Below are 16,449 nucleotides of genomic sequence, written 5' to 3' on the forward strand. Positions count from 1 at the left end.
TACTTTATTTATTTTTATTTCGTTTTTTGAGAGACAGAGTCTTGCTCTGTTGCCCAGGGTGGAGTGCAGTGGTGTGATGTCAGCTCACATCAACCTCTGCCTCCCGGGTTCAAGCAATTCTCCTGCCTCAGCCTCCTGAGTAGCTGGGATTACAGGCGCACACCACCACATCTGCCTAATTTTTGTATTTGTGGTAGAGACGAGGTTTCACGATGTTGGTCAGGCTGGTGTCAAACTCCTGGCCTCGTGATCCACCTGCCTCAGCCTCCCAAAGTGCTGGGATTATGGGTGTGAGCCACCGCGCCCAGCTGCTTTTCTTTTTAATTTGTGAATTTGTGAATTTGTGGATGAGGAAAGTGGGGCACAGAAGATTTAATCTACTTTTTCCTGGCTCCATCCCATTACTGGAAGAGCTGGGTCTTAAACCTGGATACCCTCTTCTCCAGTTCCAGGCCCTTTGTCCTGTTAGGAAACTTCTCCGCTTGAAGTGTCTTGAGGCTAATTCTTCTACGGTAATGCGAGGCTTTGATCCAGACAGCTCCAGAGAAACTACACTCAGAGTGGAAGGTTTTCTTAATTGTGGAGAAACTCACATTACATTACCTTGTAATTTGTGAGATGTGTTCTGTTGTGTTTAAAAAGGTTCAGAAGAAAGTCGACTTTGGTCCTGTCCAGAAACCTCTGATGCAAGAGCCATTTAGCTGGAGGGGAGCTTTGGAGAGAAGGGCAGGAGAACGGGCAGGTGGAAGAACTCGAAGAACTTCTTTGAAAGTGGCTGGAAAGAATTTTCAGTCTTTATAGAATGAAACAGCTGTCTTAAGAAAGAAGGGGGGCCGGGCGCGGTGGCTCACGCCTGTAATCCCAGCACTTTGGGAGGCCCAGACGGGCGGATCACGAGGTCAGGAGATCGAGACCATCCTGGCTAACACGGTGAAACCCCGTCTCTACTAAAAAATACAAAAAAAAGCTAACCGGGCGAGGTGGCGGGCGCCTGTAGTCCCAGCTACTCGGGAAGCTGAGGCAGGAGAATGGCGTAAACCCGGGAGGCGGAGCTTGCATTGAGCTGAGATCTGGCCACTGCACTCCAGCCCGGGCGACAGCGAGACTCAGTCTCAAAAAAAAAAAAAAAAAAAAAAAAAAAAGAAAGAAGGGGACCTGCCACTGATGGTCAGCGGGATATGAGAAGGTCATGGGTCGGTCTCTGGTACCCGAGAAGCACAGCTGGTTTTTTGGTTAACTGTCACCCTTCCCATCTTAAAAAAAAAAAAAAAAAAAAAAATAGGGCTTGGCAGGGTGGCTCATGTCTGTAATCCCAGCACTTTGGGATGCCAAGGCGGGTGGATCACAAGGTCAGGAGCTCAAGACCAGCCCAGCCAATATAGTGAAATCGTGTCTCTACAAAAAATGTAAACATTAGCCAGGAGTGGTGGCAGGTGTCTGTAGTCCCAGCTACTCAGGAAGCTGAGGCAGGAGAATTACTTGAACCTGGGAGGCAGAGGTTGCAGTGAGCCGAGATCGTGCCACTGCACTCCAGCCTGGGCAACAGAGCAAGACTCTGTCTCAAAAAACAAAAACAGAAACAACAAAAAATAGGATATATTGAGCTTGCTTAATGAAAATAATTCCAATTTTTTTTGCTTGGGAATACAAGTAGAGGCAATCAGTATCTTCAGTATCTTGAGTTTCCTTAATAATGAATTTCCGTAGTCCCTCTGCATCTGACTTAGTAACTAAAAGTCCTTATCATAAATGAATCTGCACTCATAGAATCTGTGACAATACGGGGAAAAGAACCTGGGGGATTTGGATAATAAAACATAAGAAATCCCTTAGAGATTTACTTCACTTGGATTTCAGCCAACAGAGAGCACCATCAATGAAGATACTGGGGCATTTACTCACGTCAGCGAATCACAGTTGGGCTGTGTTTTTCCTTTGTTTTTTTACAGGAAGGTTTTGACACCTCACTCCTTTTCCCTTGCGTGTCCATTGGTTTGTTTTTGTGCCGATAAGACTCCCATTAAGAGGCATTTTCCTCCCTGGGTTATGCCTTTCTTAGGTATAATTCAGGCCTCTTTTCTCTCACCTCTTCTCCTGTCTTGCCATGATCATGATGGACATTTATGTAGTTGCATCTTCCCCCTTCCCTACAAAATGAAGTGACAAGAAAGAAAAGAAAAGAAAGGAAGGAAGGAAGGAAGGAAGGAAGGAAGGAGGGAAGGAGAAAGAAAGAGAAAAGAAAGAAGCCCCTTTAGTAGGATCTGTATTTGGTTACATTCAGTGTATATGAAGAGTTGTTGTTCAGATGCCTCTCTCAGTATATCCAAACTGCCCCCAGAGCTTTGCAGCAGAGAGCTGCGTCCCGCGATTCTCATGTTCCTTCAGCCTTAGCAAGTCAGGGCAACGTTTGCCTTCCTCCCCTTCCCTCATTTCTCTGGGAGCTTTCTCTCCAAACCCTCTACTCTTTATTGCTCTCTTCTCTGCCTTCTGTTACTTTTTTAAAAGTCATCCCTGGTAGTGTTTTTTTTTTCCCCAGTAAAATCTCATGTTTTCCGTAAAGACACTGAAAGGTGAGCTCCCATGAACTCAGGCTTCCCATAAGGGAGACGTCATTGTCTATTTCTGCACAGTGAGTGGTGAGAGTGTGTTTTATGTCATATCCCATCTCAGCTCTTCCCCCTTATGGCAAATCCCCCACTGGCTGGCGCCACCATAGGTAAGTTCCACCCTTCCTCACCTGGCTTCAGATACCGTTTTATGGTAACGATGGTTTACCTGTGTTTAGTACTTTAATTTATCCAAAATATTTCATCTGAGCTTATGGAATCTGAAGTGCTGTTAGGCATCAAAGGATATTATCTTTTGAGGGCCTAAACTTACACCCCTTCTGATTTTGCTCATCTGTCTGGAATTTTGCTTAATGTACACTGTTTTCTCTGTGTTTTTTCATTCCCAGGTTACTCTGGCCAGGACTTCGACTGGGCAGATTATCACAAGCAGCATGGGGCGCAGGAAGCTCCTCCCTTCTGCTTCAGAAATGTAAGAAGCTTCTCTCTTACCTAATTTTTAAAAATCATAGATTTTGTTTACCATGAGTTTTAGAACTTGCTTTGTATTGCTGAAGCAAAGTTGGAGTATTACTATGCACTGGAGAACTACAAAATGTCTGTAGTTTTTGGAAAGCTCTGCTTTCAGGTTGTGTATTTGCTAGGGTGATGTGGTCTGTGCTAACAAATTGACTAATAAATGCACAGTTGCTGGAATGTGCTAAAAGGTGATGGCCAAGTCTCACTTATGGAAGAGTCCAGGGTTTTCCTGATTAATAGGTGGTTCTCATCTTGGTGAGTAACCTAACCCGCAGAAGGAAAAGAGATGAAGGAGAAGGTATCACTAGTTCTAAATACTGCAGCCTGATAGCAGTGTATGTTACTGCTGTTTACTTTCTACTGGTGGAAGCTTGTTGCTTGGCTGCACCACGTCACAGGTGAGGCCAGTAAGTGGGTCCTGCCTGGGCTTGCTGCCCGACTGTGATTCTGGGCTCTGGAGCGAAGAGGACCCGTTTTGGTGGACAGCTGGCCATCTGTGCCTGTTAGAGGAACACTTGCTGTGTAGCATCTTATCCATGAGCCCACTGATAGGGGAGTGTTTGCTCCTGAGGCCTAGTCTTAAAATGCAGTCTTACTTATTTTGATGGCTTTAATGCTTTCTTTGATGTCCAGTAAGGTGCTAGTGACTTTTGTGCTTTGTTAACTGTAAGCAACTACCTGGGTCATTCAGAGCTTATTGGAACATAGTAATAGGATTTTTGTGACACATGAAGTAGCAATGAGTGTTTGTGCACATGCATATGCTTACAGAGGTATAGGAGGTCATTTTATAAACTACAGTCATGCGTTGCTTAATGATGGGGGTATATTCTGAGAAATGCATCATCAGGCCACTTCATTGTTGTGTGAATGTCATAGAGTGTACTTTGTACCTACACAGGCCTAGATGGTATAGCCTGTGCTACATACAGCTTTGAGATTCATCCACGGCCTGGATGGTATAGCTTATACCACATAGCCTAGGTTACGTGGTACAACCATATAATCACATGGGACCACCATTATATACGCAGTTCATCATTGACTGAAGCGTCACCATGCAGTACGTGACTGTAGTTCACAAAATTATCAATAATTCTTCAACCCTAGGAACTATGAGTAGAGATATCAGTTATCTCTGTTTTAAGAATTAGGCTTAAATGTATAGTCTACTGTGTTCAATGTGCTTTTAGTTAGGAGAGTTAATTTATGTTAAGACAAAAAGATGATAGTCTCCTCTTAATTGAGATCTGTAACGACAGTGCAAAGCCCTGGCTGGTCAGAGACTTGTTTGCTGAGCTTGTGCTCCTGGAGCTTGCGGGTTCATTGCTGCTGCACCTATCTTTGCGTTCTAGACATAACGATATGAAAAATGAAGCAAGAAAGGGGTGGCGGAATAGGGAGTTCAAAAGTGAGCTCAAGTCAACATCAGAGTTTGGAGGGTTCAGTACGTTGATGGTTGGGTCACTTGGTACTTGTAAATACAGAAGCACGTCAGTAGCAAGGTTAGAAATCAAGGATCCTTCTGTGATTGAACAACCTTGAGAAGCTGCTCAAATCTCAACTGAGTTCTCCCCTTATCTAGGCTGCTTGGAGTCTACCTGGCACCTGCGTGATCCAGGGAGCAGTAAAAAAATCTAGGCAGAACTTACACGTAGAATTGTGGTTCCCATTTGTGGTTCCCAGTCCTGGCTCTCCCTAGGATTGCCACTGAATGATGTTGCCTTTGCACAAGAGCAGTTTCTCTGTATCTTGAAGAACCAAGTGGTGTGTGTTTAGGTGACAGGGCTGGCTGCATAACCATGCCCCCATGAGGACTGCAGCTGGTTAACTCTGAAAGCTTTGATGTCCTGTGCTGTCTTGACTTCTCATTGTATTGATGTCACAGTCACAGAATCTGCTGGCTTGTCTGCTTTCATTTAGGGTCGCAGAAACATCTTATAGCACCCTAAAACCCTTTTGAGATTGTGCTTTGTACCTGACAAGGTACAAAGAGAAATATTCCTTCCCAGAACCATTAACTTTTGGAAGAAAATCCTTCTCTCTCTCTCTCTCATTCTATATTTAAAGAGTGATTTCTTCTATGGCAACGCAGTCCCACTAAACCTTCTTTTTATCAGTCATCTGTTCCCATTCGCAGCCAGGAGTTGTCCACATGGCTTTGAGTGGTAGAGTAAGTCACCACATTCCCAGGTGGCTTCTGAGCTTTCAGGATTTGGTCACCAAGTTGCTCTCTGTTTGGATGAATCTGCAGGCATGTTCCGCAGGAATGCCTTCGTTTCTGGCACTCCGTTTATGTAATAGAGAGGATCGTTGACGTATGCACTGCACTGGCGGTGCTTTGCTGAGTTTGTTAGCTTGCTACGAGTGCTCTTTAATGGAATGCATGTTACGACTTCATTTTTTAATCACACATCTCCTGTGTATTAGAGGAGAGCTAGTGTGGAATTGAATATGTGGAAGACATTTCCCCAGGGATGTTTAACGGAGGCTGTTATGAAAGTGATCGACACAGTAAAATGCTTGGTAAATAAACTCACAGGTAACAGTTTTGCTATTGATCCTTCATAAATTACCCTCAAGCGGTGGATTGAAATGAAAATAGGTTATGTGGTTGTAGCTTTCCCTTGTTAAGAAGGATAAATGCATTTTAACTTACTTAGAGGTTTTTCAAGCGGCCGATGGAATTGTATTTTCAGAAGGAAGTTCAATACATAATAGCTGTGGGTGAGACCAGGTAACTTGCAGAAACAAATAACCCACCTAGAAGATCTTTGCTTCCTATTTCCAAAGAAACGTAAAGACATGGAGCCAGTTGATTTCTTAACATGCATTGGATCAGTTTTTTTCAGGTTACATAAAGATATAATTGTATTTTTCAGATTAAGTTTTAGAAAAAGACATGTAAATGTGAATTACCTTGATTTCTTTCCGTAAGTCAGAAAAAGAAGTAGTCTCTGTTCCTTATAGGAACCTGTTTATCTCAGTATCCATAAGTATATAGATCTATAGTGTTGTAACATGGCTGATGATAATTTATAGTAGTTGGCAATTTGGGAAAATTTTATATTTATTTTAAAATAATATTTTCAGTATTGGCTGAGTAAGCTCATACTGAACTGAACCTTCTGCATGTAGAGCAGCTCTGAGGTCTGGACACAGGACCAAAAACGACTATTTAAGGGTAGTGGAACATGAACAAAAGCAGGCAGGAAAACAGGAGACTGGAAGAAGGGAACAGCATGGGGGAATTGTCCCATTTTTTGCAGACTTTTAGCCTGAGGGCAGCCACAGTTGACAACATGTGGGATAACTTAGAGAGTGTTATAAAATTCATTGTCTCTCTGGCCTGATGAACCACATTACAAAATTTGGGCAGCCACAGATCCTGGAAAGTGAGGGGAGACTCAGACAGTGGAAAACCAGGATTGGGAACCCCAGATTCTATGTGTAAATTCTGTCTAGGTTTTTGTGGTGATCCCTGAATCATGTAGGTGCCAGGAAGACTCCAAGCAGCCTAGGAGAGGTGAAATCAATTGAGATTTGAGCTGCTTCTCAAGAGACAGAGTCTGTAGTTTCAGTCCAACCAAGGTGATAGCTTGCTAAAATAGAAAAGTTGACACTCTTGATAGGAATATAATATAATCCAGACTTGCCACAACATAACATTTAAAATATCCACTCTTTAATTCCCACATTGCTCAAGACAAATGGGAAAATCAGCCTCATTCCCAATAGAAAAGAAGAAATGGGAAAATCAGCCTCATTATCAGTAGAAAAGATAATCAACATAGACTAAACCAAACATAGACTAAACCCATCATGACCCAGATGTTGGAATTAGCAGACAAGTATTTTCAAGCCCCTATTATAACTAAGTGTGATGTAAAGCAGTGGTCCTTAAAGGGTGGGCCTGAGACCAGCAGCCTCAGTATCACCTGGGCACTTTTCAGAAATACACATTCTCTGGCTCTATCTACAATTGACTGAATCAAAACTTTGGGAAGAAGCCCAGAAGTTTATATTTTTTAAAGGTTTTCAAGAGGATTCTGATCCTACAGTTTAAGAGCTGTAGATATAAAGAAAAATATTCTCTAATGAATGAAAATATAGGAAGTCCCAGAGAAGAAGTAGAAACTGTAAAAAAGAGAAATTCTAGAACCTAAAAATACAATATTTGAAATCAACAAATTTATTGGATTAGCTTAACCGGGAAGATAGAGGAAAGAGTCCATGACCTTGAAGATAGAAATTATTTTGTCTGTAAAACAGAAGAAGATGGACAGGGAAATGAAGGACAAGTGGAATCTCAGGATCTGAGGGACAATTATCATGTAGAATTGAAGATCCAGAAGAGGTGGCTGAATAAGAATAAAAAAAGACGTTTCACCAAAGAAGCTGTATGGATGACAGAAAAACATGGGAAAACATGCTCAGCATCAGTAGTCAGCAGGGCAAATGCAAGCTAACACCACCACGAGACACCACTAGATACCTATTACAAGGACTGGATTTGGAAAAACTGGCAATACCAGGTGCTGATGAGGATGTGTAGCAACTAAAAGTCTCATACACTGGTCATAGGAATGCAAAATGCTGTAGTAACTTTGGCAAACATTTTGGCAGCTTCCTAGAAGGTTAAACATTCATTTACCATATGGTCTAGCAGCCCCATCTCTAGAGAAAGGCAAACTTAATGGCATGGGTTGGATTGTGCCTCCCCCAAATTCATATGTTCAAATCCTAACCCTCAATACCTCAGCATGTGAGTGTCTTTGGAGATATAGTTTTTAAAGAAGTGATTAAAATAAAATGAGGTCCTATGGGTAGACCCTCATCCAGTGTGACTGATGTCCTCATAAGAAAAGAGGGGGCCAGGCTCAGTGGTTCAAACGTGTAATCACAGCACTTTGGGAGGCCAAGGTGGGCAGATCACTTGATATCAGGAGTTCAAGATCAGCCTGGCCAACATGGTGAAACCCCAGCTCTACTAAAAATACAAAAAAAATTAGTTGGGCGTGGTGGGGCATTCCTATAGTCCCATCTACTCAGGATGCTGAGGCAGGATAATCGCTTGAACCCAGGAGGCAGAGGTTGCAGTGAGCCGAGATCATGCCACTACACTCAAGCCTGGGTGACAAATGAGACCCTGTCTAAAAAAAAAAAAAAAAAAAGAAGATGAAGAAGATGATCTTAATGGCTTAGCTAGTTTCTCCACCTATAAAAATCAGGACACTCTTACTGCTGTTTGTATTAGGTAATTAACAGCCATAAAGCATGCTGAAAGTAGAAACTGCTCAATACACACAGAGGCATGACCACATGAGGACACAGGGAGAAGACAACATCTGCAAGTCAAGGAGAGAGGCCTCCGAAGAAGCCAGCCCTGCTGACACCCTGATGTCTGACTTCCAGCCTCCAGGACCATGAGAAAATAAATTTTTGTTGCTTAAACTTCACAGTCTGTGGTATTTTGCCACAGCAGCCTGAGCAGATTAATATACTTATGTTTACATGAAAAGTTGTACCAGAATGTTTACAGCAGGTTTAATCACAATCACTGAAAACAACTCAAATGTCCTTTAACTGGTAAGTGGATAGATAAGCTACAGTGCATCTGTACAAACTACTCAGCTAAGAAAGCAGGACAAACTTCCATTTCATGTAATAGCATGGATGAATCTCAATGTTTTATGCTAAGTGAAAGAAGCCAGACTCAAAAGGCTACAGATAGTGTGAGTCCATTTACATGACTTACAGAATAAAACGGGGATTCTGATCCTAAACTTTAAGAACTATAGATATAAAGGAAAAATTTCACATAATGAGAATATAAAGAAATATAAAGGAAATTATAAGAGCAGAAAACAGATTGGTGTTTGCCAGGAATTGAGTGCTTTGGAGGGACTGATTACCAAAGGACCTCAGTGCAAGGGCATTTTGGGGGTGATGGAATGGTTCTGTGTGTTGATTGTGGTTATAGCTGCATAATGAAATGCGCTGGTCTCACAGCCCTACCCTCAGAGAACAGTATACCCAAAAGACTGAATTTTACTCTATGTAAAAATGTTTACAGTGATCTTAAAAAGATAAAAGCAATAAATAATAGCAATAAACAAAAAGAACAAAGGAAAATAAAGATAATTTCAAGTAAAACCACAAGAATTCATCATCAAAAAGACCTACACTATTATGAAAAAAATCTTTTTTTTTTCATTTGAGATGGGGTCTCACTCTCTTGCCCAGGCTGGAGAGCAGTGGCGAGATCTCAGCTCACTGCAACCTCTGCCTCCCAGGTTCAAGTGAGTCTCCTGCCTCACCCTCCCGAGTAGCTGGGATTACAGGCATGTGCCACCATGCTCAGCTAATTTTTGTATTTTAGTAGAGTTGGAGTTTCATCGTGTTAGCCAGACTGGTTTTGAACTCCTGACCTCAAGTGATCCACCTGCCTCAGCCTCCTAAAGTGCTGGGATTATGGGTGTGAGCCGCCGCACCTGGCCTTTTACTATGAAAATTTCTAAAGGATATTCTTCCCATTTCCTTTAAAGGAAAATGATGCCGGATGGAAACTCCGTGTACCCACTTGCACTGTTATCAATGGGTATAGGAAGGTGGAGGAAATGGTGTGTACTTCAGTGATCCCATAGAAGGAAGGGTGCATATGGAACTGGAAAGACAATGAATTCATACTCTCACTCGTTTAACAAATATTATTAGGCACCTACTATGTGCTAGGCATAGTTCTAATTTCTGGGAAACAAAAATGAAGACCACTTGGTTCTTTCTTCATGAATGGTGGGAAGGACAAACACGTACGTGAGCCTGTCTTGTTGATGTGAGATGCATGTGCATGCGTTTCTTTCTCTTTCTTCATCTGCCCAGCTTTGTCCTGCTGCGTCAGCACTTGTTCAGTGTTGGTCCCATTTCTCTTGCAGACATCATTCAGTCGAGGTTTCACGAAGAACATGAAACTTGAAGCTGTGAACCCCAGGAATCCAGGAGAACTGTGTGTGGCCTCCGTTGTGAGTGTGAAGGGGCGGCTGATGTGGCTTCACCTGGAAGGTACGTACTCACTGGGGGTAGCAGTCGCCGGGGGGATTGTAGAGTTTGTCGACGTGGCAACGTGTGGAGGAATGCAGCCCTTCTCAGAAGGAGCTTACTTCTCTTTCATTTAAACAAATCTTAAATTATTCCGGGTTCTTAAATAAGTGAAACTAATCAGATATAAATTTATTCAGAGGCTCTCATCTTAACTAATAATTTCATGCAATGAGATGCTGGCAAGATAATTATGTTTGGAACACAGTGGTCTTTTTACATCTATGATTAGAAAAGCAAATATCATAATTAAATTAATGTGAGTCACTAAAACTGGGATTCCAGGTCTTGGTTATTATGAGGACAAAATTGTACATTTGTATTTTAATGTAGTAATATCCTTTAATTTGATGTAGATGTTCAATTCCTCCTCAAAATAGTACCTGGAGGAGACTTTCTCCCCAAATGTCGAATAAACAGAACTTAGGCTTCTTTGTTCAGTGATGTTGAAACTACCCTTTATAGCTATAGCATATTTACAGGTGTAAGAAAATTCACAGAATGCTGTATTTTGTGAACAGAATCCTGATTAGACTTTATATTTAAGTAGAAAACCATATTTTGCAGGTAGTGTGTTTTCAGTGAGAAATAATTACAATGGATTTGATCTCCAAGGCTTTCCTATCTTTCTGTGATTTATAGGATTTTTTTTTCCGTAGGATTTCATAATACTCAGTAGTTATTTCAAGTATATATGCAAAAATGAATAGATATGAGTAGTAAAACAAAGTTAGCTCTCCTAGTTCATAGTTTAAATCTTACGACTTACTCAATATCACGCTTGGAATAAAAAGTTTAGAAGGAAAATCATAGAACTGATACTAAGATCTCCATTTTTATTTCCTCCCTATGAATCTATAAAATGCCTGCAAAGGTCTTAGGCCTACAATCTCATACATATTGTAGTACAAGGAACTGGAAATGTGGAAAGCAGTCATTGTGACTGACATCATTGTGTTGCCAATTCCCAGAAAATTGTTTAAAATGTTACTGAAGTTTAGGGTTCCAAAATCAATGTGAAGTAAATGGAGATTCCCAAAAAGTTGATTGCTTAGTGGGTTTTCAAGTAGAATGACCTCTGTCTGGAGTTAACGAAAGCGTAGACACAGGCAACGTGGTAACATGTCTGTAGCTTACAAGAATAGAGCATGGCTTTATTTTCACAGCTTCACCTAGAGTTGGGTGAACTGCTCTTGGAGAAGCAAGATTCCTTCTGTGCTTTGTAACTACTAAATTTAACTTGCTATGTAACACTATGCTGAGCCATCTTAATGAGATTGGACTCTTGTTTGCATTATTAATTTGAAAACAAAAATGGTCAAGTTAAAAGCCCATGTTTTATCCTTATTACTTAGCACATTATGGTTAAAATTCTTTGTCAGTCATTATTTATTTAGCAGTTTCTACTTTCAGCATGCTTTATGACTGTTAATTACCTAACACAAACAGCAGTAAGAGTGTCCTGATTTTTATAGGTGGAGAAGCTAGCTAAGCCATTAAGATCTGCCTGAGGTTCAATTCCATTGCTCTTGACATTTTCTCTGTTGCTTAATTCACCAGACCCTACGGCTTCCCACGTCTTAAAAAAGAGTGATGGACAACATTTAGTGTATATGTAACATTTTGGGCAGTGTTTTCTTCTTTGGCCTGTTCTCTTGAATACAGATTTTTTATTTTCTCGCAAAGAAATAGAAGTCAGCTCATGTCAGATCTTTTTCTTATTCCCCGGAGTGTTTTCACTGGGTAGTAATGAAAACTAGTTAGTGTTAGGAAACACATCAGAAAATATACATTGACCGTTTTTCCAGACCTGATTCATTGTTCTAAAAAGTGTTTGTAGCCAGGTGCGGTGGCTCACTCCTGTAATCCCAGTGCTTTGGGAGGCCGAGGCGGGTGGACCACGAGGTTGGGAGATCGAGACCATCCTGGCTAACACGGTGAAACCCCATCTTTACTAAAAATACAAAAAAAATTTAGCCGGGCGTGGTGGCGGGCGCCTGTAGTCCCAGCTACTCGGGAGGCTGAGGCAGGAGAATGGTGCGAACCCGGGAGGCAGAGCTTGCAGTGAGCCGAGATTGTGCTGCTGCACTCCAGCCTGGGCAACAGAGCCAGACTCCGTCTCAAAAAAAAAAAAAAAAGGGTTTGTGGGTTTGTGAACAGTCTGTTGAGTATTATCTGTTGCATAGGATATGACCTGTAGTTATTACTCAAAATCATGCATCTTTTTCATCACTTACAAACGATATGGCATACAAATAAAGTAAAATTCCAGTCAGTTTCCTGGGTCTTGCTTGAATTGTTTTGGTTTTGCTTTTGGCCCTTACTGAGCACCGACCTTTCAAAGTGACAGCTTAATGGCACTTAGCTCTCATAATGTCAGTTTTATCTATCTGATGTTTCCTTTCCTCCATGTTGGGGATAAAATGATGGAGATTCAGCATGGTCACTTGGTGGCTGTTAAATTTTTTTATCTAATGATAATTATTCCGATTATAGGCCATTTACTTGACACTTTAAATTTATAAAGTACTTTGTAACAATTTTATTAGTTATTTTCATGCATTAAATTGATTTGAAGTCTTTTCAACACTAGACTGATTGACCACTTTCAGGTAATTAAAATGATTCTTTCTAGTTAATATCTGACTTCCCTTGAAGTTGATTCATTCTTTGCATGTCTCTAAAGGGGCTGTTGTTGAAGAGGGAGCAATGAATAAAATATATGAGATTAATGTAATATCATTTTAAGTGCATATTTGAAAAGAATCTGAAGCTCTCAGAAATCACTGGTAGTTAGCAAGGATGACTGATGATGATGGGGCCAGTGTTCCGGAAAGGAGGCCGTGCCTTCTCCTAGGTCAGTGTTCTGCTGCACGTTATCATGTCTATAACTGTGAATATTGTTCATACAATACAAGTTACTTTCAGTCTTAGGTCTCTAGTATTGTGGCCGCACACACTGGCTCCCACACTCACAGCTCTGCTTTTCCACAAACTAAGTGACTTTCTATTCATTTCCAGTCCTTTTTTTTATGGGACAAATACATTGGTCCAACAGTTCTGTGTGCTCTCCTAGCTCTGTAGCCCAGAAGAAGGTTCACATGCCTGCGTTGTCTTCCTTAGCGTCTTTTTTGGAGTCTTCTTTCTCAGAATTATTTTTCCTGGACACCTGGCTAAATATATATACATGCACTACTTACCTTGCACTTCAAATGAGACCTGGTAGATTTCTAGCTCATGTGTAGCAAGTAATGCAACAGATTGACAAGAACTTTTGGGTGGTTTCATTGAGATATTTTATTGTAAAACATTTTCATCTTTACAAATGGTTTTAAAATATATGTAACATCAAATTAACCACTTCAGTCATTTTAAATTATACAGTTCAGTGGCCTAAAGTTTATTTGCCCTGTTATATACCCATCACCACCATCCATCTCCAGAACATTTTTCATCTTGCAAAACTGAAACTCTCTCCCCATTAAAGTCTCCGTTCCCTCCTTAGCCCCTGACCAGCACCATCCTCCTTCCGGTCTCTATGAAGTGGATGACTTCAGGTACCTCACATGAGTCAAATCATGCTGGATTTGTCTGAAAATGGCCTTTTACAAGATTTATTATCAATCATAATGCTTTATGTTTATCTGCTTTCATCATAATTTGCCATACTGTCTTTTTGGTCCTCATAGACCTGGCCACCTATTGGCAAGAATATTAAGATGTAGGTGGCTTGTGGTTAATTTAGGACTGAAGAGTTAGTTGATAGAGGGGCTGGTCCTGCTTCCTTGGCTTCCTTGGAAGTGTCCCCAGGGACACATTAAAAGGACTAGGGACACAGAGGAGGAAGAACAGGTTTGGAAGGAGACAGTTTTGAAGAGTGACAGTTGCATTTTAAGATATGGATGGAGATCCCAGCTGAGGAAGCATAGGAAGTGGTGAGAATTTTGACACTGAGGCCGTCATCAGAGGCAACAAGATGTATGGGGATGGCGACCACAAACTTTGTTTAAACGAGGAGACTTTTAGAAGCAAATGGGGCACTAGCCAGCTGGGGCACTGGCGAGGAGCAGGCAGCAGGCTCGCTCGGTAGTCACATGAGTCACTGTATTAGTCTGTTTTCATGCTGCTGATAAAGACATACTCAAGACTAGTGAGAAAAATAGGTTTAATGGACTCACAGTTCCACATGGCTGGACAGACCTCACAATGATGGCGGAAGCTGAAAATCACGTCTTACATGGCGGCGGCAGGAGAGAATGAGGCCAAGCGAGAAGGGAAACCCCTTCTAAAACCATCAGATCTTGTGAGACGTATTCACTACCACAAGATCAGTATGGGCGGGCTGCCCCTATGATTCAGTGATCTCCCAGCAGGCCCCTCCCACAACACATGGGAATTTGGGGAGCTGTAATTCAAGATGAGATTTGGGTGGGAAAACACCAAACTATATCAGTCACCATGATCTGGGGTCTGCGATGGGAGCAGGGTCAGCTGCAGTCATGGCGATTTGGAGCCAGGCAGTGCCAGGTGTGAACGCAGGCCCCTGGTGGCCCTGTGGCCTTGAGCACATTACTGAAGCCCTGGTTTCCCCATTTCTAAAATGGCAATCATGGTATTACTTATGGCAGGGGCTTAGTTTGCATTAAAGCAGTTAGCAGAGTTTCCAGGAAGAATTTACCAGTAGAGAGAACAAAGAGGAAATTCTCAGGACCCAGAGAGAGACTCTGTGATGGACCTGGTTCCTTGGAATGTGCTCAAGTCTTAGGCACTGAGCTGCTCCTGGTGGCTGGGATGAACAGACAATCCCACGGGGGTCTATACGGCCCAGCGAGTTTGTCTGCTGTGTTTGATGCATGGAGTGGGGAGTGTGGGGGCATCTCTAGTAGATCCTCAAGCCAAACAGAGCAGGGAGGGAGGAGGGAAGCAGGTCAGGCCCTTTGTATGTCTATGCAGTTGAGTCAGACATCGGCCAGCCGCCCTCTGGCACCTGCAGCAGACTTTCCTCCCTGCAGGGTTCTGTGCTGCATCTGCGGGGCCCACCCTCCATGGATATGAGCCGTGCAGGTGAATCCAGGGTCCGATTGCCCAGGGAGGGATTCCAGTGCTTGGTTGAGCAGAGCAGTGCCCTGGAGCCCCCATGTACTGTGTTGGATAAAACAACCCCTGATTGCAACATTCATTAATCTATGGAGATCACCTAAAACAGGTCCAAGACCATAGGAAACATTTGGAAGATGTTCTGTATATTTTTGTTTTGTTTTGAGACAAGGTCTTGCTCTGTCGCCCAGACTGGAGTGCGGTGGTGCGATCACAGCTCACCGCAGCCTCAAACTCTTCAAATGATCCTTCCACCTCAGCCTCTTGAGTAGCTGCGATTTCAGGCACGTGCCACCACACCTGACTAGTTTCTTTTGTATTTTTAGTAGAGATGGGGGTCCCACTATGTTGCCCAGGGTGGTCTCAAACTCCTGGGCTCAAGTGATCTGCCCACCTTGGCCTCCCAAAGTGCTGGGATTACAGGTGTGAGCCACCGTGCCCAGCCTGTTTTCTCTATTTTTGTCCTCATCATGATTCATACACTTTTCCTTCTTTTTAGAAGGAATGTGATCAGCCCTCTCTTCCCCAGTGCTATTTTAGCCTTTTAGTTGAGGCAGAAATGCCTTTCATGTCACAAGAGTTAGGAAGACAAGCAGACTTCCTTACTTCTGAGTTATTTAGCTCTTTCAGTTATTACCACTGCATAAATTGTTGAAGAGAGCTTTAGAATGCGAATAACAAAACCCAGTTTTGAATTGGGGAGCCCTGTTATAAATTAAAACAGGCAGGGAATCTGCATTTAGTGTTTTTGTGCTTTGAATGGGTGGAAAAAAGAAATAATGACAAAACACACCCTACAGGTATCAAGCTAGGAATCTGTGCTGTGTACAGCTTTGGACAGTGAGTTTTTGGAGTTCAGGAATTGCCTCCTTGTACCATGAACCTCACATTCCACACTGACAAGCACAGCACTTACGTGCAAGGCAGGTCCGGTACGTGTGCAGTTTCTGATTTCCACAAGTGTGTTTGGGGAGCAGTGTGGGGATCCCATAAGTCTGTAGAATTTCCTCATAGGTATTTAAACACAAGAAGCAGTGATAGCTCAGGAATAAATCTAATCTCTCCTTTGCCCATCTTAAGAAATGCATCACTCTGGAATTGTCTGATGGCGTCTTCCCATTTATCTGACTGGGTCTCAGCCCGTTGGTGGAGGTGGGATGGTTCTCTG

The 16,449-nt window shown here is 42.3% G+C and overlaps 1 protein-coding gene across 2 annotated transcripts in view; it reads left to right on the forward strand.

Moving 5' to 3' along the window:
* Positions 1 to 16,449, forward strand: part of SFMBT2 (Scm-like with four mbt domains 2) — a 255,408-nt gene that overhangs the window by 185,730 nt on the left and 53,229 nt on the right. Inside the window, exons 10-11 of one of the 2 annotated variants that reach the window (XM_011957049.1) lie at positions 2,957 to 3,039; positions 10,022 to 10,148. In XM_011957049.1, the coding sequence (XP_011812439.1) occupies positions 2,957 to 3,039; positions 10,022 to 10,148 (210 nt within the window). The remainder of the gene's footprint in view (positions 1 to 2,956; positions 3,040 to 10,021; positions 10,149 to 16,449) is intronic. The other variant, XM_011957050.1, reaches the window with a different exon arrangement.

Source organism: Colobus angolensis, unplaced genomic scaffold (assembly GCF_000951035.1).
Source record: "Colobus angolensis palliatus isolate OR3802 unplaced genomic scaffold, Cang.pa_1.0 Scaffold432, whole genome shotgun sequence".
Classification (NCBI taxonomy): domain Eukaryota; kingdom Metazoa; phylum Chordata; class Mammalia; order Primates; family Cercopithecidae; genus Colobus; species Colobus angolensis.